Raw genomic sequence first — 22,307 nt, 5'->3', positions numbered from 1 at the left:
AATTATGTTTGAAAGGAGAGTCCATTTGAAAATCCTATATTGAAAGAGAGACCTTGCTTCACTGATGTTACTAATCACACATTAGACTAGCACAACTCAACCCATTCTGTACTTTATGCAGCACATACAGATTGCCTGGAACCGATGCTGTCTGGCATTGCTCATGACCGAGCACACAGCTGTGGCCAAGTTGGCAGAAACTGAGAGCTGCCTCCCTCTGGTCAACCAAAGAAGAGCTGTGCTGAGCTGGGTATTGCCTCCTGCTGGGCTGCAGGAATGGTCATGCATGAGCTGTAGCAATCTGGTTACAGCTGAGGCTGAACCAAGAGGAGCCTCAGCTGGAAGTCACCACTCTTGGGTCCAAACTGGCTGGAGAAGAGCTGAGCTAGAGCTTGGGTCAGCTTCCTCTGGGACAAGTCCATAGGAGTTGCACAGAGCAGCCAGGAGCCACCTCTCCTGGGACCATATTAGTAGAACTGGAACTTAGATCGTCCCAGGTGGGACCCACTTCTCCTGGGCCGAGTGAGTAGAAACTGCCCCAAACTCATCTCAGATGGACATCACCCTTAGCAGGTTTGCATGCAGCAGTTAGCAGCCAGGGCCTGCTCACTGTACCTTGTTGTAAGAGATGGCTGTTCGCTGCACTGGATGTGTATCGTGCTTAGCTCCTGCATGCTCCGCAGGCGAGTGGCTGGCACGTTGGAGTTGGGAAGATGAGTCGTCTTCTTGTTGCGTCGAGAACAACAGGAGGTGGACCTGCCATTGTTACTTGACAATGAGGGGCTGCGAGTGGAGGGGTAATTCTGCATTGAGTTATCCATGCAGTTCTGCTCAAACAGCTGCTCATCTATGAACTCATGGTTCTGGCAGGGAAAAGAACAACAGTGTCACTCTTGCCAGTAGCTACCCTAAGGTGGTTCGTTTTCAAGAACGCCTTTTGCTATTCTTGTGGGACAGGTCAGCCCCTCAGCTCTCTGCCCCTGTGCCTGAAACAGCTTGCACTAATCTCAGTTCCCAGATTTAAAAATGCAAACAACAACCGGGAAGGAGATGACTTCATCCCATTACTCATGGCAACCAAGAGAACGTATTTGCTCCCCCACAACAACATGGGAATAAGAGAAGCTGTGGCAGAGGCATTACAGCCTGTCAGGACCAGCTGGCTTACACATTCCATATCCATAAATAGTTTGGGCCTCATTTTTCCTTTCACTGACACATCTGTATCCCTGAAGTGACTCTGGTGAAGTCTGTGGTTCCTCACTGTTATAAACCTGTGTGGAAAGGAGAGGCTCACTATCTTTTGTGTTTGGGGCTAAGGCTGTGATGTGTACTGTTTGTGTCAGCAGGACCAATTGGTCATCATGTTGGAAAGTTTAGGTATGGTGTGCTGGTTAAGCTGATCCCTGAAGGTATGTCACACCTACAGTTCCATTCAAAGCTGGGCTGGCAGCTGAATTAAATGTAGCAGAAATAAAGGTGTCAAGGTGAAAGCTGCCAGTGGGAAGAGTAAAGGGGGAGGGAAATGATGATAAAGGGCAGCCTAGAACTTCAAAGTTGGGTAGCCTAGAACTGCAAAGTTGCATGGAAAACTTCAGTGCCTCTTGCACCAATGAGTAGAGGACAGTATAGGGAAGACCCAGAGTATATACACACCTAGGCGCATACATAAACATTCATAGATGCCTAATGTACAAATTTTGCTTTTTACCTATCGGAACTGGAAAGGAAGGAGGGGGGAACTGGAGATAAGGCAGCCATCAATTTTCATTGGAACAGATAAGTCTTACAGCAAACAAAGGTATCAGCAAAAAATGAACCACATGCACGAACTCTCAAGAACAGGACCAATAACAAGAAAGGAAACAAACACTCTGGACTTGTTACAGAGATCGTAGAAAACAGATTGAATTAAAAAGGAAATACCTTGATGGTGGAAGTTCGTACAGATAACAGGGGATCATCCACAAGATAGGACAATCCCTACAGGACAACATGCCAACAAAAGATAAAAACACGATTGATTGTCCATTCCCGCATTCCAGAGTTTAGTCCCAGCATTCCATCCATTCAGTCTCAGCATTCCATCTGGCACCCCAAGTTTGAATGGGCAATTGAGGCTTTTCTTTACTAAACTCATTTGCTAAATCAGATTAGTCTTTTTCTTTATCTTTCTTTCAACATAGTGTTCTGGAACCTTACATTTTAATTGTTTGTATTCTCTTTCTAAAAGAGAGTGGAAGGGCAAGGCAATTTACAGATGTTGTTCATTTTTTATTTTATTTATTTATTGAGAGCCAAAAGCAGAGGATAAAACAAATTCTCAGCCCCTCAATCAGAGCTTGCCCAATTGGGATTGCAGTGTGATTGGATCAGGGGTTACACAAGCAATGGGGCTGTGTTTTGATTGACCTTTGTGGAAATATAGAAGAAAGGTTTTGGCTGAAGGATGTGGCTCAACCCAGGCAGCAGCCAGAGAAAGGGTAGGATATGAATGTCAGCGTTCACATCTGGGGTGGAGAACAGAGCTGAAAAATCTTGTGTTAACATAGCAAAGAATTTTTTGTTATGATTGTTGGAAGCATCTCAAGGCCACTTTTAACACATCAGATTTGTAGGCCATTCACAGCTGTTAAATTGTAGGACTTTATTCTAGTGACAACTGCAGATACTGTGAAAATAAAGAATGTACTTTTAAAATCCCTCTGTCTAGTTTAAGGAAAGGTGAATTGCCCTTTGAAACATGTTGGTAACCATGGCACATGGATCATTCCTCATTCCATTCCACCTGCAACTTTGAAACATTGCAAAATGACTCTTCAGTGTTTAAGAATTCATATGCTGAGATTTGACGTTTTTGCATAATATCTTAATAGATTTAAGAATGCCAAGGAAGTACAGGAATTTCAACACAAAAATTGATTGAGCTGTTTTGACTAATGCATTGAGAACCACAATCTAAACATGCTGCATCTGACTTCTTGAATGACAATCTCTTTTTTGAAAATGTTGATACTTCAGGTCAGCAGCACTCAAAGTTCAAGAACTGAACAGCCACTTAATGCTGAGCAGAGTTGCAGAGAGCCAAAAAACCACAATCAAAATAAACCCACCTTAAACAAAATCCTGGTGGTGTTTGCATCATAATTAGAGCTGATCATATGACTACTGTGAAGAGTTTGTTCAACAGTTCAGAGATTCAGAGATTCCATGGCCAGATGGGACGGGACAATTGTGATCATTTAGTCTGGCCTCCTGCATAATACAGGCCATAGAACTTCCCCAGAATAATTCCTTTTGAAGTAGAGCAGATCTTTAAAAAAACTTATCTTGATTTAAAAAGTGGAAAATGAGGAATCTAGCTTGACACTTTGTAAATTATTCAAGTTGTTAGTTATCTTCTCTGTTTCCCCATTACCCAATAAATAATGTATTCAAAATTAACTGTTTTCATTAATCAAGAGTTCTATGCATTTTTTGAAGACAGAAAATTATTTTCTTTGCTGTTGTAATGCCAATAGACCCCAGTTGTCAGCAGGCAGGATCGAACCTGGGGCTTCAAACCAACTGGCTGCAAGCTAAGGCTGTAGAGCAGACTCAATCATCTATATCTATTTCTCTCGTCTGAGTGCTACTAGAAGGGACAGAACACCACACCCAGGAGGTGTGTGGGTTTACACTTTTATTCATCAAGTACGTTATTTTCAAATAGTTATTTTCATGATTTGATCAGCTCTAACTGTGATATGCAAATATGTGACAACACGGCTGACAATCTCATCCTGGTTGGGACAGTCTGGAAAATGTGGGGAAAATGCAGCAAATATTTTGTGGATTTTTTTTTCTCCAGTGTTCATCCAAATTCAAAATTGCAATGACATTTTTGGTCCAAAAATCAAAATTCAGAAAATTTTCCACAGCTGATGCAAATATCTGACTGCAACGGCAGGACAGTTCACCTCACTAGTTTTTGTAGCTCTCTTTGGTTCTATTCAATGCCGTAATGCCTCTATATTCCTGTTCCTAACCCTGCACTGGCATCTTGGCCAAAATAAATTGGGGCCAATACAAGAGAAAATACAAGGAAAATCTTCTCCCCTGCATTCTCCTCTCTCTGCTGCTGTCCCTTTGATCCAATTGTCTGTTGTTATAATTCATTTTGGGCCAGACAGATATCGCCTTACTCATACTGAATAGCAACTTATATGACAAGCCGTCTCACTGAAATCGGTGGGAGTACTTGTGGAGAAAAGTACAACTCTGGAGCGAGTCTGTCATCATCTGGCCTGAAGTTTTTCTAATGTTGGCCTGAGCCCTGCAACGATTTACAGATTTGCTTAACTTTGTTCACTGATAGTCAGTAGAACTCGTCACAGTGTGTAAAGTTAAGCATGTGTGTAAGACTTGTATGTAAGCATGTGCAGGATCCGGACAATAGACAGTGGACGCTTTGGGACAGGGATCTTATCTTTTTATTTTCTGTAAAATACCAGGCAAATTTATGGCACTTTGTAAATAGTAGTAACAATCACATGAAATATACTATTTAAAGCTTAAGGGAAAGTACAGAATTCTAAACAATTGAAGAGTCAGGTTGTGAAATATCTGTTTGTAATGTAACATACAGAGTTATCAGAAACACAGGCAAGCTCAGATTTATACTATAAAATGAAACCAACAGTCACTGATATAGTGCATCAGCACTGGAATGATTAGCCTCATAATTCATCATGATGAGTTTCAGGACCTGTAGGATTTAGTTGCTATAAGTATTTAACCAGTGGTCATCTTCCAGTGCATCTTTGAAATCTATGTGGTGTTATTCTGCTAGGAGCCAAACTGTGAAATTGAGACTATATATGCGGGGCAGAAATCAAAGTAATATCTGATGGTGGATGCAGATAAGAAAAGGGATACATCTTATCAGGTCTTAACCCACTGGTGTCTTTCCAGAATGGGCCATGATATACAATATAGGTACTATGTCCCTTTACCACAAATCACCTGTGAATATAAAGCTGGAAATGAAATGTACATGAGATAAAGATCTGTTTGCAATTTTTCCAGGGACTTCTACTTACAGAACTATTTAAAAATTAAAAAATAGCGCTTCCTAGGGTCTTACTCCAGCACCATGCATTGCATGAGTGAAACGTCACGACAGGAGAACCTACTTGACTGGCCTCCAGATGAACTACATGCTCCTTTAACTGAGGCTTGTCAGGAAAGACATGCACAGTGTCACTAAATCACATCAAAAAGGCTCGTCTGCTCCCTTTAAATGGTCCAGTTGTTGTTTTCTCCGGCCTATTTGTGGTAGGGAATACGTGTGGCTTGGAGTTTGCTGGCTTCAGCTTCCCACTATAGCCCTCTTCATGCCAGCAGTCCCATACATCACTGGTAGTGGGTATGAGCAATGGGTTCAGAGGAACCCGTGGTATATGCACTTTAACTGCAAGTGTAAACAAGGACAAACTGAGTTTAGCCCTAGTTCAGAAACCATGGTTAAAGCCTACTCCCACAAGTCTGTCTCTTTGGTCATTACAGGCTGTTTCTCTGTTCTGCAGTGGCTGCTTGCCCTGAAGTCTGTACTGTCATTTGCACCAATTGCAAAGTGAGTGCAAGGAGGCAGTGAAATGCTACCCCATCAGAAGGATAGTGATTTGCACTGACTGTGCACTGGTGTAAATGCCTGCACAGGACAATCCATCCCTTTATCCTTTTACACAGGTGTACGCTGTTAGCATTTTGCACAATGCTTATTTGTGAAGCAATTCACAAAAAGAAAGTGAATCTCTCCCCATGTGGCATATTCCAGGGAACTTCTGAGATTCAGGACCCATCATTTCACAGACACATATTTTTATCCCCAATAGGGATGTGTATTTGTGAGTGCATGCATTGGTTTAGAGGAGCATACTGTACCCATGTCCTTTCCAAAGGAAGCCTGGATCCAGGAGCAAAGGATTTAATCAGATTTAGAAAGGGTCCTGTTGCTACTTACAGTTGTTTTTTCCAGGCAGTGCAGCAGGTGGTGATGTTGGCTTTCGATCAGTGAGGTGGATTTGCTGATGTGCTGCTCATCATCACTAGATCCCTAAACAACCAGAGAAAGAAGAATCAGGCTTGAAATCCTGGGGATAAAGGGAACAACCATGTCAGATTGTACAGGGGAGGAGGTGGGGGAAAGGTGACAATTCCAGTGTTGCCAACTCTCATGTTTTTATCATGAGTCTTGGGAGTTGGTGTTTTCCTTAAAGCCCCAGCTCCTGGATTCAGGTCAGAATCTCATCTTCCATTTTTAAAAAAAGTAAGTTTGTAGCCCTTTGTGGTTATGGAGAAGAGCTTGGAAACATGACCAGAGTGTGGCCTAAAGACACAGAAAACAGCAGGCAAGGAAAAAGAACTCACAATTTATTATTTTTCAAAAAAGTCATGATGTTTGAAAGCTCAGAATGGCAATGCTACAACTTTCAAAAAGTTTCACCCTAAACCCTACTGCCTCCAAGAAAGGGGTGATTTGCTTGGGAGGGAGGAGTTTGTTATTCTCCTTTTAAGTCAAGAATGAACCAGTGGCTGGGGTATAATTCAGGAATCAGTGGTATGTGGCTTTATGATCCTGTCTCTTGGATGGGGAATGGTACAAAACATACAATGACCTGAGGTGAAACAGTGAAGACAGGCAGTAGGAAAAACCAGCCCAACACTGGCTTTGTGGGGTGTTACTGAATAGACTGATAATAGTAGGGGCCAGGATTCCTGGGTTCTGGTCCAAGCTCTAGTAACATCTCTATATCTGTCTTCAGTCTCCTAAAATGGAGCTGATGTGTATCTGCTCTCTAGTGGTATGGTAAGGCTTCTATGTGGGGGTTGAGTGCCATTATGGTTTCAATGAGAGCTGTTAGTGTCTGGTATTTCACAAGATCAAGCACTTTGTTTGAAAAGCAGCTTGAATAAAAGGCACTGGAGATGTGCAAATTATTTTTATTAATAAATCATCACTATTAGTAGAAGTGAAGTCGATTTTACTGGGGAACATGTAGCATTGGCACGAGAGATTTGATCAGAGGGAATTAGCAGCACCCCCTCAAAAGAAAAAGCCCTGTTTTCTGAGGGTGTCTGTGGGGGTTGTGACTTTTATTAATTAGGATTATATTATTGATTATTATTTGTATTGTGGTAGTATCTAGGAAGCCCAGTCATGGATCAAGGCCCCATCGGGCTAGGCGCTGTACAATCACTGCCCCAAAGAGTTTACACTCTAAGTCAGACAGCAGGGTAGGTTTCTTGAGTTAAAATTCCCTGGCAGAGTCACAGGAATCAGCTCAGGTAGGCACTCCCAGCTGGGCTGGAATCACGCACAGCTGAGATGCGTTAGGCTCTGAACCTTTAAAAGACTTTGGCTGTTGGCAAGTAAGACAAAAAGGATGGGTCTTTAGGAGCAAGGACAGGCAGTATCAGACAGGTTTAATCATTGGGCTGAATTTTGGGGGCAGATGAGGATAAGTATTCAAGCCACATAAAAGAAAAATTACCTGAGATGATGATTTAGAGGTGGGGTGGGTAGGTGGGTGTTCTTTTGACTTCACAAGAAACCTTTTCAGTAAAGCAGGGAACCCACAGAAAGTTTTTTGCTTAATCTTGTCTTCCTGAGAAATTTTGTCCTAGCTGCTGAGAGCCTGGCCTCCCAAATCATGATCACCTAGGAGCAGGAATGCGACCTGCAAATTGCTCTGTTCTTAGTCTCCTCTAAGCCCCTAACTAGTGAAAAGAAAAGGAGTACATGTGGCACCTTAGAGACTAACAAATTTATTAGAGCATAAGCTTTCGTGAGCTACAGCTCACTCACGAAAGCTTATGCTCTAATAAATTTGTTAGTCTCTAAGGTGCCACAAGTACTCCTTTTCTTTTTGCGAATACAGACTAACACGGCTGCTACTCTGAAACCTAACTGGTGAGGGTTTCATGCTGCTGATGAATGGTCTTTCGTGAGGGACACAGATAGTAGACATAATACAAACTGAAAGCCTAGCTCTGTAATGAGGATGGCCCTATCTACTACAAATAACAAATCCAAATGGGGAATGGGAAATCCAAAAGAGCTGCAGTACAGTGTATGCGTAATAATACTCAGCACTTTGACGAAGCTTTTTGTCTTCAAAGGCTTGTACCAGCTAACCCCAATGCCACCCTTCTGATAGAGATAAGTACTAATATCTCTATGGGGAAACTGATGCATAGAAAGGTAAAATGACTTGCCCGAGGGGATAGTGGAAGCCAGCTTCAGAGCTGGGAGTAGAACTCAGATGTTCCTCTTGCCTATGCCTGTCCGCTGACCATTAGACCATGATGTCATTATTATTGCTTCTCTTGCCATTGTGTATGGACTCTAGAGAGGGATCAGAGCCACATTGTGCTAGGCACCCTACAACCAACCAACCAACCCCAGCGAGCTCAGAGTCTAATATTTCATTGTTCTTACAATTCAGTCATTCAGCAGAAAGATATTGGATCCATTTAATTTTATATAAACATTAGTTACTTAAATTCACTATTTACATGATTTTTTTTGGTCAGATAAGGAAGGACGATGTCTGAAAGCTCTCTCAGTTGCTTGCTCAATGTGGTAAATATCTACTTAAAGAAAATAAATATGCTCTAAGATCTCTCTGGAGCCCCATGAAACTAGGCAGAGATTAAACACACATATGAGAGAGGATTTCCAATAAGCACATTTTTTTGAGTGCCACAGTCAAGGTTTATTTATCACAGTATGTAAACCCGTGAATCTGCTGTCTCTCCATGTCTTATACAAATGCTTGTTTCTCAGAATATTGCATGCATCATTCACTTTTCAATTTGAAAATCGGATATGCTCCAGAAATGGGAAGAAAGGAGCTAAGAAGAAGCTGTTTGGCAAGTCTTTTTGCTGTTCCAAAACAAGGATTATTTAGGTTCTTCCATTCCATAGTTGCAGTTTTAAGAGCTACTTTGCTAAGCATTTTTTCTTTAAACCCACTGACCCTGAAATCCACCCCAATTTCATGGCCTGTTTTCTACGATCATACTCATTAATCGTTATGTGTATTCAGTGGCTAAAATTTTCAGACAATTAGACACATTAAAATGACAATTAAATGTTTGCAAGTGACCCCCTTTAAACTCCTTAGATGTTTCAGTAGTAGATGCCTGGCAGAGAGACTCCTCTGTGATGCTCGAAGCTGAAAGATAAAAGTTGACACATGTGCCTTGCATACCTGTTTCTGGCACATAACAGCAGTATCCAAAAGTTTAAGAAAGAAAATGGGTGGAATGAGATAGAAAGCAGAACATTTTAACATAGGCATCTACCGTCTGACTTTATCTAGGGCTGTTAAAGGGTTTAAATCAGTTGTGTTTAACTCAGCTGATGGCCAGCACACCTAAGTGGATCCTGTGATATATTGAGCATTTGGCTGCATCTTTGAAGCCACATCCAGGATCGTACTGTGATGTCTAACTTGGCATCTCTGAAAATCAGGCAAATTGACTGATGCTAAACCAGAGGCATCTCAGGGCATAATTCGGGGTCACGGACTGCACACACCATTTATAGACTGATAAGAGGGAATCTCTCCTAGGTAGGAGGCAGTTCCACTTTGTTGCCTTGAAACCTGTTGTGCTGGGACATTTCCAGAAGGTATTTTCAGGGTTGGTCTAAAACCCACCTGAACGGTTTAGGTTTTTCTTTCTAGTGTAACCCAGGTCAACTAACACAGCAAATAGGTCCTGTGCAAAGCCTGTAGAGGTCACTAGCGAACCCTCTCCGCACTGAGATGGAGAGAAGGAATAGAAACTGAGAAGAACTTTGCATGTGAATGTCTCCTGTGGAGGACACCTGATGTGATAAAGCAAATGCAGCATTATAAAGCTAAATCTCACTTAAAAGAAGAAAGGAACAGACCATTGCAACAAGTGGTTTTAAGTAACATGAATCTCTCTGAGAACCAGAGGTGCTTTGTTGCATGCATATAGAAACAAACTGACCTGAAGGTTTATTGCATTGATCCGGGACATCTGTGCAGAGAGATTTGCACGCTTTTTCACAGAAATCAGTAACGGTTGGACAGTCAGGATATTCGTGTTAAAAAGCCATTTGGAACAGCAACATGAGAAAAAGTCATAAATGGGCAGTGACACACATAATTATTTTGTGATGAGCGGGCAGGACCCATTTATTCTGCTCCCAGGGACTCCCAGGTTATTGGCTTGTAGCAGTAGCTGTATTGGGGGGAAGGTTAGTTTTCTGGTTAAAGCATTAGTCTGGGTCATCTTCAAGTCTGGTCTCTCTACTGTTTTTGTCTGGCTCCAAAGCTAATGAAAAGTGGACACATTTTAAACAGCATCGAGAGACAACATGCTGCAAATAGCCTACTGCAGGGACTGCCACAGACTCTTACAGGTGTCTTTACTCTGCTTTGCACAGGTCCTGAATGTGTTGCATGAGATAAATTTGCCAGATGCTATAGATATTTAAGGATGGAAACTCTATCATTGGCACCCTGAGTAAAGGCAGACATCTGTCACTTCCTGCAGAATACCCAGCACTTTAGAAATCCACAGGAAATCGGCCGACACCTAACGCAGCCAGTGAAACATTGCTCTAACTGCAAGAAGAAAACAGATTGCCCAGATAGCAGCAGGCTCCAACTCGTCAGAATTCTACATATTATGTGAAGAACAGGCGTACAGAACAACAAAATGCTTAACATGAGTATATCAGAAAGCAGCCAATAGGAAAGAGACACTGTCCTTGCTTCCAACCATTGAAATCGTACTATATTAACTTGCCACCCCTCCTCTGCCCATGCCAACTGATCACTTAGGAAAGTAGCATCAATGATGCAAGCTCAGGTTAGGCAGGGGCTTGTTCCCACTTATCAGGTCCCTGCATGTTGTGCTGGAGAGCAAATATGAATGGAATTTGAAAGCCAAGGAATCAAGGCTTCATTGGCTCTGGTAGAAGTCCTAAATTCCATGATAGAATACATAGTGTTGGCAACTCTCTCCTCTCCCTCTCCCTCCCTCTCCCTCGGAGGGCAGACTTGAAACGTATGGAAACACAGATCGTGAGATGGATATTATTAGAAATAAATAGCACTGAGGGTCAGACTCCTGCTTTATCTTCCTTGCTCCTGCTTTTCCTCCAGCTCAGTACATTCAGAAACAGACACTGCGAATTGCTGGCACATCTCAGCATGCAAAAAAGAGTGGGGAAACAGAAGATAATAACAGCTGCAGCAACAAATGCATGTAGACAATCGGAGCACACAAATGCCTGGCAGTGGCTGTTCTATCCAGAAGCGCATTCCAGGAGAGAATTATACCTGCGTTGCTCCATGCAAAGGCAATCTAGGTTCATTAGACGAAAAATTTGTCTGTAATGAAAAGCCCAGGGGAGTGTTAACAATTTGATCTGGGGTCCTACCTCTGCAAGATTCTGGGGAAAATGATGCCAGCTACCATCCCTAGTTTGCACTTGAAAGGCACACACTGAGCTGCTGGTGTCCTTGTGGAAGACTTGCTTCCTATATGTGGCATCCAGCTTCACAAATCTGAAGAACTCCATGGGTTGTCTTATCTCTTGCGCTTGGTGTTTCAGTGAACAAAGTTGGACAGAGTTGAGTACAGAGGGACTGGCACAGAATTTTACTCTTTCCATGTGGGTGATTCTGCCCTTTAACAATATTGTGGCTGCAGAGGATTCTTGGTTGTAAGAAGGGACAGATCTCAAAATCGTCTTGTTTCAAAATACAGACTTCCTATCATTTCAACAAGAAGTGAATCATGTCTACGTGACCACTTTTGGTGGTATAACTTGTGTCATGCAGGGGTGTGAAAAAACACCCACCTGAGCAACTTAAATTACAACAACATAAGCACCAGTGTGGACAGTGCTACGTCGGCAGGAGAGCTCTCTCCCATCAGCATAGGGGTGGCTACACAAGCGATCTTACAGTGGTGCAGCTGTAAGGTGTTAGTGGCAAGAGGAGATTAAGGCTCACGTATGCTGTGTAGGCTGCAGCCACTACAAGGTACATGCCCATCAACACTTGAACATGTCTAATGTTCCATCTATTAACACTGCGCCACTTGCTCCCATAAATGAAAGGATACAAAACCTGCCTATTCAGTGTCTGCATGGCAAATACAAAATGCCTCAAACCCACGTTTCACTGAAGGGAAAGTCGATGCCGCCTTTAGGGAATGAATATTCTCTCCACACTGCTCTCCTCTATCATCCCTCCTCTTCCTCTTTTGCTCTTTATACTGCCAAGCTCTAAGCTGAAGACACATGACTTGATTCTCCCCCCACATAAGCTGGTGTAAATCAGGAGTAATTCCATTGGTGTGAGAGGAGAATCAGACTCATGTTCCTACATGCCCCAAAGCCCCCAGGATGCTGACCATTCAGTCAGAATGTTAGCTGTGGTAGTTATTTCCTTGGATAGCCCCTCAGAACTCCAGATAATGCATTTTGGGACCCATAAGTCCTAATACTTCCACTCTGGCTCATCTCACACTGTTACTACTGGGCATTTACAAAACAATTATATATTGATTACATAGTAGTAAACAATGAAAATTCCATGCTAATTGCTAATAAGGACTACATAGTAATTACACTTGGAATTATTGCTAGCTCTAAGGCAGTCTTGTCACTAGATATTGTGACGGGGCAAGGCCAGATGGCTATAGAAAAGTAGTGGGAGATAGATATGTAAACTCCAGGCTAAACAAATCACTGGTACCAAGTTAAGTGAAATGGAAGCTGCTCCAGGTCAATTAAGACACCTGGGGCCAATTAAGAACTTTCCAGAAGGCAGGGAGAAGACTATGTTGATTGGGACACCTGAAGCCAATCAGGGGCTGGCTGAAACTAGTTAAAAGCCTCCCAGTCAGTCAGGTGGGTGCATGTCAGGAGCTGTGGGAAGAAGTTGCGCGGTTGGAGAGGCTGAGTAGTACATACCATATCAGGCACAAGGAAGGAGGCCCTGAGGTAAGTGTTAAGTGGAGCTTGAGGAAGTGAGGGCTGCTGCGGGGGAAGTAGCCCAGGGAATTGTACATGTCATGTTTCTAAAAGGTCAGCTACCATAGCTGATACTATTAGGGTCCCTGGGCTGGAGCCCAGAGTAGAGGGTGGGCCCGGGCTCCCCCCCCACCTTTGCCCCCTGTTTAATCACTGAGACTGGGAGACAACAGAGACTGTGCAAGGAAGAATAACTTCTCCTCACCTCCCTCGCTGTCTTATGATGAAAATGTCTCAGTAGACTGTGACCCTTGTCTCTAGAGAAAGAAGGGTTACGTGGAGGGTCACAGTGAACCTCTGAGGCTAGCGAAATCTGCCAGGAAACGCGGGACCCACGGAGGCAAGGACAGAGCTTTGTCACAATATACACATGAAAGTCCCATTAATAGTGACGCGAGTTCTGCTTCAAGAATAGGATATATAACCAAGTGTAGCTACTCTGTAATTAATGTTCATTTGCCCATGAGTGTATATCCAGTAGCCAGGAACCAAAATATTATCGAACACAGCAACTACAAAAAATAGATTCCTTTCTTCTGTACATTTTAAAATAATCTGAGACTGGCAAATCACTGGCCAGATTCTGCCACTGTACCTCACAGTTGTCACAACATCTACGGTAGCCACAAAGCCAAAAAAAGAAAAAGACCCCTTTCCTAACTCATTTTGGGCAAAAGCCAGAAAAGAACCTAGGAGCCAATTATTGCTCTCAAGCTAATATGTTCTGGACTTTTGCATCTGTGTCCCACAGCCATTCTGTGAGCTGCCTCGCAGAATGGCTTGGTTGAAAGAGAAGTGATGGGATTCACGTTGGGGAGACAGGCTGGAAAATCAAGTGAGGGCCACACATCTGTGCTGAGCTGTCGTGGCATTTTTCAATAGTACAATTAAAAGACCAGCAAAACCCAGGGCATGATTTAAATTTTCAATGTAACTGTGCATGTTGCTTCCCGATGAAATAACAGAATCTTATTAACGCATCTGAGCTGGTTCTCTGAGTCCCTGGCCAAGTTGTAACCATTCTGTGCCTCCTTCAAACATTTCACAATTTGATTGGCAAGCCCTATTTACAAAATGCAACCAGCTGAGAAGGTTTAATGCTCATTTTCAGAAGGCCTCACTGACATTAGGGGCTGGGGACCTTTGCTGTGTAAGAGAGAAACTGCCTGCAATAGAACCGAAGGCTCATGAGTGGTGAATTGGATTCCGACATGGATGGTCACTAGGCTGAGGTGACAAAATTCCCCATGTCCTGTTCAGCTGGGCTGGGTTTTGACAAACATGGAAAAAGAGAACTTAGCTCTCAGATTTGCTTAGTGCTTCCAGAGCCATTTTCATCCAGAGAGCTCAGTGCCATATATAAAGGGTGGTAAATATCATTGTTTTCCCTAAAATTTGTTAGTCTCTAAGGTGCCACAAGTACTCCTTTTCTTTTTGTTTTCCCTGTTTTAGATGTGGAGATATGAAATGACAAAGTGAATCAGTGACAGAGCCCAGTTCTTGTGCATCCCAATCTAGTGTCTGGTGCAATGTGCCTCTTTGGAATCAGTTTGAAAACACATCCTGGCAACTGAGGGTCAGATTCTTTAGCCCTTACTCCCCTTTAGTAGCATCCTTCCTCTGTAAGTAATCTCACTGAACCAATTGAGCTACCTGCAGAATTAAGGGGCTGCATAGCATGTGCCCAGCCTAAAGGTCATCGTGATGCCTGTGTCTGTGATCCAGCCCTCCCTCAACTCAAATGGCAGCTGGATTGAGTGAGCAATGCAGAGACATTGCAGGCCAAATCTTGAAGCCCTGTCTCCACTTTTACAGCGGCAAGTGTTCCATCTGATTTGGCAAGAACTGAGTAAAAGTGAAGGGTTCATACCTGCAAACACTCACTGCCTTGAATGTTCCCATTAAGCAGCACCAGGCAGAGTAGTGTTTGCAGGATTAGGTCCAGAGTATGGATGCATGAACACAGCATTAGGCAGCTCTCAAGGCTCAATTATGCAATTTCTGTTCTCCATGTGCACCAAGGACTGATTTATTTGAAATTAAACCCACAAAATGTGTTAATTCCTGCTCAGGTCTTGAGCAGGCTTTAATGTACCAGCCTTCTCTCATTTTCACTGATTCTGCCAAGCAATCTGACTCACTTAAAACTTTCCTTTCTCATGAATAGCTAATACTAGCCTTCGGATACCTTGCTATTAAAAATAAAACCATCGAGCTGCACAGAACAGGAGCTGTGATTCATTTTCCTCTCCTGCTGGATAGTCTTTGGGTCCTCCTTCCTGCAATCCAGTAATTGTGAGCCTGTAATAATTTCAGGGCTAATGCTTCCAGGAATCCCTCCACAGCTCCCTGATCTCATGCTCATGAGTCACCATCTCTGCAAGTGCTGGCTTTTTCTACTCACAAGCTCCTCCTGATGGTGATGTAGCTACAGAAGAGCAGCATTGCCAAACCCAACTGTTCCAAAATCATGAGCTTTTTGGAAATAATAAATGTTTGGTTCTTTTTATTTGCCTACTAACGTTTGAATCTTTAGTGTTCATGTTTTCTAGCTTTTCTTTGCAACCAGAAGGGCTAGAAGCTTATTTTTTTTAAAAGAAACTGAGATTCTGATGTATTCACCTGACTCCAGGAGTTGGGGCTGTAACAAAAACACTGAATTGCAAGATACGCAGTAAAATCACAAGAGTTGCCAATGCTGGAGGAATGACATAATTTGTGTGTGTGTGTGTCAGTTTGGAGGCCACTTCCTGGTGTATTTAGAGTATTATAGTGTGAGAATAAATACGCTGTGTGATTTTCCAGAGACAGAAGATGCTTGCTGATACACCCTGACCAAGAGAACCATTAATGAGAGAGTAAAAGACAGAACCTAAGCTGGACTGTGACTTGGACTGCATGCAATGCAGGGCAGTTGGAATTCCATTTAAACCCTCTACAGGTGAGCTAGAGCTGCAGTGCAGGAGTCAACAGGTGTGGCTGACTTCCTTAGTGCCCTCTGCCCAAGACCGGGGGCAGGGGAGGAAGTAGGTTCTGTCTCCCACTAGTGAGCTGTCGTGCCAGCAGCAAATCACTAGCCCCACCACGAGAGTGAGGCAGAAGTATTAAGGAATCGGGCCCCAAAGAGGTATCTCTGAATCACACTGCCTCCCAGGACCGCTCCTGGTATGGTGCGGCTTTCAAGCCACCCGTGGTTCAGGGCTGAGCTGAAAGGTCAAGCACCCTCAACTCACGTCAAGGGCAAAAAGCGCTGACAGCACCTGGCCCCTTGCAGGATCAAGCCCCTAGGGAACACTTTTTTTTTTTTTTGGTAACTAATCAAGAATAATGCATTACCAGAAATCTTGTCCATTTTTGGAATGGGGGGGCAGCTGTGGGTATGAATGGCTTGTGATATATCAGAGCATGCTGGTGAGTGTTCCGCAGAATATTTTGTTAAATTATTGAAGCCGGTGGATTGCAATATGAAAACTCACTACAGGGCTGTCTCTTTGCTGAGAAATGGGGTGAGAGTGAGTCCATTTTGTGTGTGTGCGTGCGAGTGTGCACATGCACAGGTATTGGGTTGTGCGTCATCCAGTCTATGGATTAGTAAAGTAGAAATTAGCAAGGCTTTTACTGAGCTCTTTGTGCACAGCATGGCACTTTGTAATAAGGTATTGCACACTTGTGAAGATATAGAGATTTGGAAACAAGCAACTCCTTATTAAAAATTACAGAAATGTATGGTAGGGCCAGATCCTCACCTCATATAAATGGGGACAGCTCCAATGACTTCAACACAGAGAGAGCTTCAATGGAGCTATGCTGACTTACACCATCTGAGGATCTGGTCCATTAATGCTCTTTGTCATTCTGTCTTCGTTAGAAAGATGGATCCTTTCCTAGCTCAAGAAAGAGCCCCAGAAAGTCCCTCCCTCTCCAATTTTGCAGCTGAATTCCAGCTGTCTCTACATATAGCATACCCAATAAATTGTAATGTAATTATAGTGTATAACAACTCAACATGTGAGGCTGTCACACTGAATAACAAGCAATTAGGTGTGTCTTTGTGATGGGGGAAACAACCAAAACAGGGTTTGATTGGAATGGAGAACTTTTCAAACTCCACTGTGAAAGGGATTATTTTCTCTGCACTTACCGTCAGCTCCAAGGCTGCGTTCAGCAGGCCGTTGCGTTTGCTATGAAGATAAGCGCTGGAACTGCCTGTTTTGGCCACTCGTATCCGTGCAAGCCGGGCTTTCTGTGAAGAGAAGCAAGATTTATTGACATATTTTTACTTTTACACACCAAGCCAATTGTTCCTCCTCTACTAAAATAGGGGGAAAGAAAATACAAAGTTTTCATGGAATCTGAAAAATCAGCGAGATGAAAATACAAGGAATTTATGACTAGGAGAAGATCAGCAGACAGCACAACCTTTGCAATTCCTATCTGCAACCCAGTTTTAAAACTCAAATGATGGAGATTAAGGAAATCTGAGGGCTCAAGACATTACCAGAACTGGGATGATTTAGTTGGGGATTGGTCCTGCTTTGAGCAGGGGGTTGGACTAGATGACCTCCTGAGGTCCCTTCCAAGCCTGATATTCTATGATTCTATGACCTCTCATAACCCATCAGTGGCCTCCCCTTAATGAGTAGGTGGCTACCTACTCAAAAGTGCATAGTGATATTTTTGGGTATCTCCATGTTTTGCGTGTCCAACTGGAGACACCCACCTCTCACATGTTTCTTGCCTCTGACATGGGAGGACTGTGTTACATGCCTGTGTGTGTGTGTATATATATATAGCTTATCATTTGAAACTCAGATGTGTGTATGACAGAGAAAGAGAGAGATTTCAATAATTGGTACAGATTGTGCACACAACTCCTCTATGCCCCGTTTCTCCCACTTGCTTGCATGTGAAATCCCTCTGTGATGCCTTATCTTCTAGACTGTAAACACTTTGTGGCATAGAGAGTCATTTACTATATGTTTGTGCAGCACCTAGCACAATAAGGCCCTATATGGTGGAGGACTGTAGGTGTAACTACAAAACAAATGGTTAATAATACGAGACAAGAAGGATATATAATAGAACAGATCATTAACTTGCCCCACCTATGAGCTGATTGGCATAGATTAATAATTGGAAATTCTATCTATCTCTTATTCCCTCCTTGGAGACTATAAAAAACACCTTGTTTGTTCCTTCTCTCCTCCTCCAGCAGCAGTATGTGTTTGTTAACTTGGATATATGGTAACAGGAGCATAATTTTCTCCAGAAAAAAATATGCCCTCCTAGATAGATAGAAATCTCTCTACAGCAACAAATAAGCTATTCGGAAAGAAGGAAAAACATCTATTTACTTAATGTTTGGTTTCTTATAATTAGTTACCCCTGCCAGGCTCAGTCTTTTCTACAGACCCTATAACTTCTAGTTAGAGACTGAACTAAATGATAGAAAAGTGATATAGACTAATGTAAGCATATAAAGCTTCTATCATTAAGTGATCAAACAGTTAATGTTGCCTCTTTCTCTGTGAAGTGATTTGCTTTTTAAAAATGTATTGTTAATTCAATATTTATTACCCAAGCTCCATTGAAGGTAAATACATGAAATAATTACCACTATAACAAATTTATATTAGGTTGTTTTTAAAATACTGCATAATCTTTTAAATAATACAGAACACTAGGTTTTCTTTTCTGATTAGTGATGGTTATTGGACACAGTGTAGCAAGAGCAAAGCCCAGAGGTAAATATCCATGATGGGTCGATAGCACATAATGATTCCAGAAAGTGTATTACCATATATGCACGAGTGACTCAAGCACTCTGGATTTGAAAGATTTGCTTAACCCAATGCACTTTAATTCATGCCCACAAACAATTTCCCAGGCAAAGACATGTCCTGGGCACTATTCTGCAACTTCAGTTAGGAGACAGAGGCCAGGAGATTCAAAAGTGATTAGTGATTTTGAGCCCCTGCCTTGACACTCCTTGCTTTCAGAGTGTGGGTGTTCAGCATGAGCCCATTTGAGCAGCCAAAAATTTAAATTTGTTAGTCTCTAAGGTGCCACAAGTATTCCTTTCCTTTTTCCAAAACCAAGTGTCACCTTTCTAAATCTTGGCCAGATTTCTTTGGCTCCCAACACCCACTCTTAACACTAAGGCTCAGAGTCGATGGGTGAAATCCCGGATCCACTGAAATCAATGGTAAAACTGCCATTAACTTAGATGGATGGTGGATTTCACCCTGTGTTCTAAGGCAGGCCCTAGGAACATGCACCACAAGCAGGCCTCAGATTAGATCACAATGTGTGTGATCTGACACCATCAGAGCATTTAAAAATGACAAAGAGTGTGTGGGTGAGGTTCTGTGGTCTGCGATATGCAGGAGGTCAGACTAGATGATCATGATGCTTCCTTCTGACTTTAAAGCCTATTAGTCTAAGATGTCCTCTCTTTCTCATTGTTTTTTCCCTTTCTCACACCCCTTTCCTGTCCTGTTAATAATTTTAATGACTGTAACCATGACAGCTGCACAGCACGGAGTGCTGTAAGTCTTTGCAAGAATTGTCTGACTTGGGAAGGAGAGAGAAGACAGGAAAACAGGGTAGCTGCTGACCAGCAAACACTGTGATGAAATTCATTTCTTGATGATGCTACCACAGTTGCCTTGGGGCAAATCTGAATTGGATTTGGGGGTGAGCATTACTAAGAGCAACGGTTCCACACAACTTGGAAGTGCAATAAACCTCTCTTCCTAGACACGTGGCAGGCATGTTCAGGTAGATATTACAACTGCTGAATGATTGCACTGGATCACTGGGCCAGTCGTGTTCTACTGAGTCATTGCACCTGCATTCCACAAAGTTATTTCACATACAGTAAACCTGCACACCTCTTTGTACATTTTCCTCGCCTTTCACAATTGATCTAATGTATCCCTCCCCTGAATTTCACCAGGAGTAACTTTGGCCCATTGATCTCTGTCTTTAAATTGACGATGATTACAGAGGATGTATTTCCTCTTGCTCTTGACAAAATGTCAGTTCCTTTGCTGCAGGAAGTTCAAGAGTCCCCCACAGTTTCTTCTCAGATACAGCACAAAAGGTTCCACCAGCGTCTTCTGTTGCTATCATTATCAGTTCAGTTATTTGTTAAAGTGGATTCAGTCTTAGGCTCCTGTGATGAACATTATTCCCTTTGCCTCCAGGCTAGCAGGAGATCAAATATTAATAGCTGTACTCCACACGGAATGTGGATGGTTCATCTCTGAGAATCTGTTCGCTCTTCCTCCCTGAAACAGAGCCACAAGCTAACTAAATAATTAAGCCCCATGGCTTTCAGAGTTTGGAACAGATGTTGTTATTTAAAAGATCTTCAGATGGGTATAAAACATTGCTGGGAAAGAATGGCGATTTAAACCTATTTTTGTAGTCTGTGAGCGAGGGAAGGAAATAGTGTCCAAGAGGAGATCAAGAAGGACAGTCATGAAGGTTGATATGCTTTTGTGTACCTGTTTATGTATGTGTATGGGGTGAACTTCACCTTTGTGCAGAGTCAAAAGGCCTGTCTATCACTTATGTCCCATATAAGCCCTACATTTCTTAGGGGTGAGTAGGATGTCGGTGTCCGAGCATGATGGAGCATGACCAACAACTTGGCAAAGACCCTGTACAGACCCTGTGCACAGGAGTGAATTTCACCCTGTTGTCACTTGCAGCCAAATTTTGTACTGATTTACACCCTGTGCAACCCCACTGACATCACTTGGCTGTGTTTTCATTTAGCCAGATTGGGACTGCGATTCATGATTCAGGATAGAAACCAGGGCTCACTTGGTGCTGTCACATGGAATTAGGTGAAATGGGCCATTGCAGGTTGATCTGGTGGGCTCAGTCAACCCTGAAACTCAAAGCAAAGTCCAGAGGGTGCAAAATTCATGTGGACAAACTCCTAAAATGCTCATGTGAACAACTGCCAATCTTCATACAACTCTGGGCAGCCCTACAGTCTCCATCACTGGGTGATGACCAGTTTGCTCCCTCCTGCCTGAAATTTACAACAAAACCCAGCCTTGCTCCTTTGAGTGTCTCACCAGGCACATGAGCAGCCAGGAAATGTAAATGCCCTGACTCTGGCATCCAGCTGAGCTCAATGTAGGACCCAGAGATGGGGGCAAGTCCAAGAAGCCTAGCAGACAAGCTGGCAAGTCATTGCACTGGCTAGTGGTTGTTGGAGCACAATGAGTTCCAGCCAGGCATCTAGAACAGGCCTTCAGGGGAAGCTTTGTGCCCACTGCATGGACATGGTGCATGGACCAGGATTTAAACCTACACAACACCAAACAAAATGCACTAAAAGGACCCCGTAAGCCCTGCCATGACCCTCCCCATGCTGCCAACTGCACAGGCAACCCTGAGTTAATGGAAGACCTTGCTGTGTGCCTGGAAAGCCAACAGACTTGGGCTCTGTCAGAGCAAGTGGGGAAGTGAATTCCAGGGGCAATGACTTTCCTCTGAGAACACCGTGCATCAGCGGACAGACATACAGGTCTAGGCTCTTGTTCTGAAATGGACTCTTGCATCCATACAGAACCTCAGCAACTTCAGGGTCGGAGCCCTAGGGATTAAAGTTTGCATTTACGTGCAGCTTTTGTCATATCCTACTTTAAAGACTGGTGGGCGTGGCTGTGTCATCCCAGACCCACGCTTGGAGGTTGCTCCTTCGATGAGGGAGGGCTCTAGTAGGCACAGACAAGCGGAGGACCATGTATTTTGGTTGATCTGCTGCTAATGCCTTTAGGAAGGGTGCATTCCTCCCAGATCTTACATGCCCTAATGACTCACAAAGGGCAGAGCAGGGCATGAGATCACTATTTCTGAATATTGTCTTGGGCACTGTTAGAGCTGAAAAGAAAAGAAAAAAGTAGCCCCCGGTGCGTGAGAGTGGAGGTGGTAGGAAGAGTTGCTAGGAAACCACAGGAGCTCAACGTGCATATTACCAAATCTGGAAGATAATTCATTCGAAATAATAACAATCATATGACAGCAATTTGCACATTAAGAGCATTAATTTGGCTATCTTAGCCCACATTTGTCTTAGTGAGGAGACTGAAAGGCGGGTGTCAATAAAGGTATGGATCCTCTCCCTAGCCTTTGCAGTTTCAAGATGCAACGTGGCAGAATCTAGTGACATAGAATGAGCAGGGAGGACACTCGGACTTTCCTAAAACATTGTGTG

The 22,307-nt window shown here is 43.1% G+C and overlaps 1 protein-coding gene across 3 annotated transcripts in view; it reads right to left on the bottom strand.

Moving 5' to 3' along the window:
- The window catches only part of KCND3 (potassium voltage-gated channel subfamily D member 3), a 244,495-nt gene that overhangs the window by 8,596 nt on the left and 213,592 nt on the right, over positions 1–22,307 (bottom strand). For 2 of the 3 annotated variants that reach the window (XM_038380133.2, XM_038380134.2), the window contains exons 4-7: positions 17,211–17,312; positions 6,005–6,097; positions 1,927–1,983; positions 616–863 (exon numbers count right to left, since the gene is read on the bottom strand). In XM_038380133.2, the coding sequence (XP_038236061.1) occupies positions 616–863; positions 1,927–1,983; positions 6,005–6,097; positions 17,211–17,312 (500 nt within the window). The remainder of the gene's footprint in view (positions 1–615; positions 864–1,926; positions 1,984–6,004; positions 6,098–17,210; positions 17,313–22,307) is intronic. The other variant, XM_038380139.2, reaches the window with a different exon arrangement.

Source organism: Dermochelys coriacea, chromosome 21 (genome assembly GCF_009764565.3).
Source record: "Dermochelys coriacea isolate rDerCor1 chromosome 21, rDerCor1.pri.v4, whole genome shotgun sequence".
NCBI lineage: Eukaryota > Metazoa > Chordata > Testudines > Dermochelyidae > Dermochelys > Dermochelys coriacea.
The sequence above is the reverse complement of the archived record's forward strand: the minus strand, read 5'-3'. Positions and strand labels throughout refer to the sequence as shown.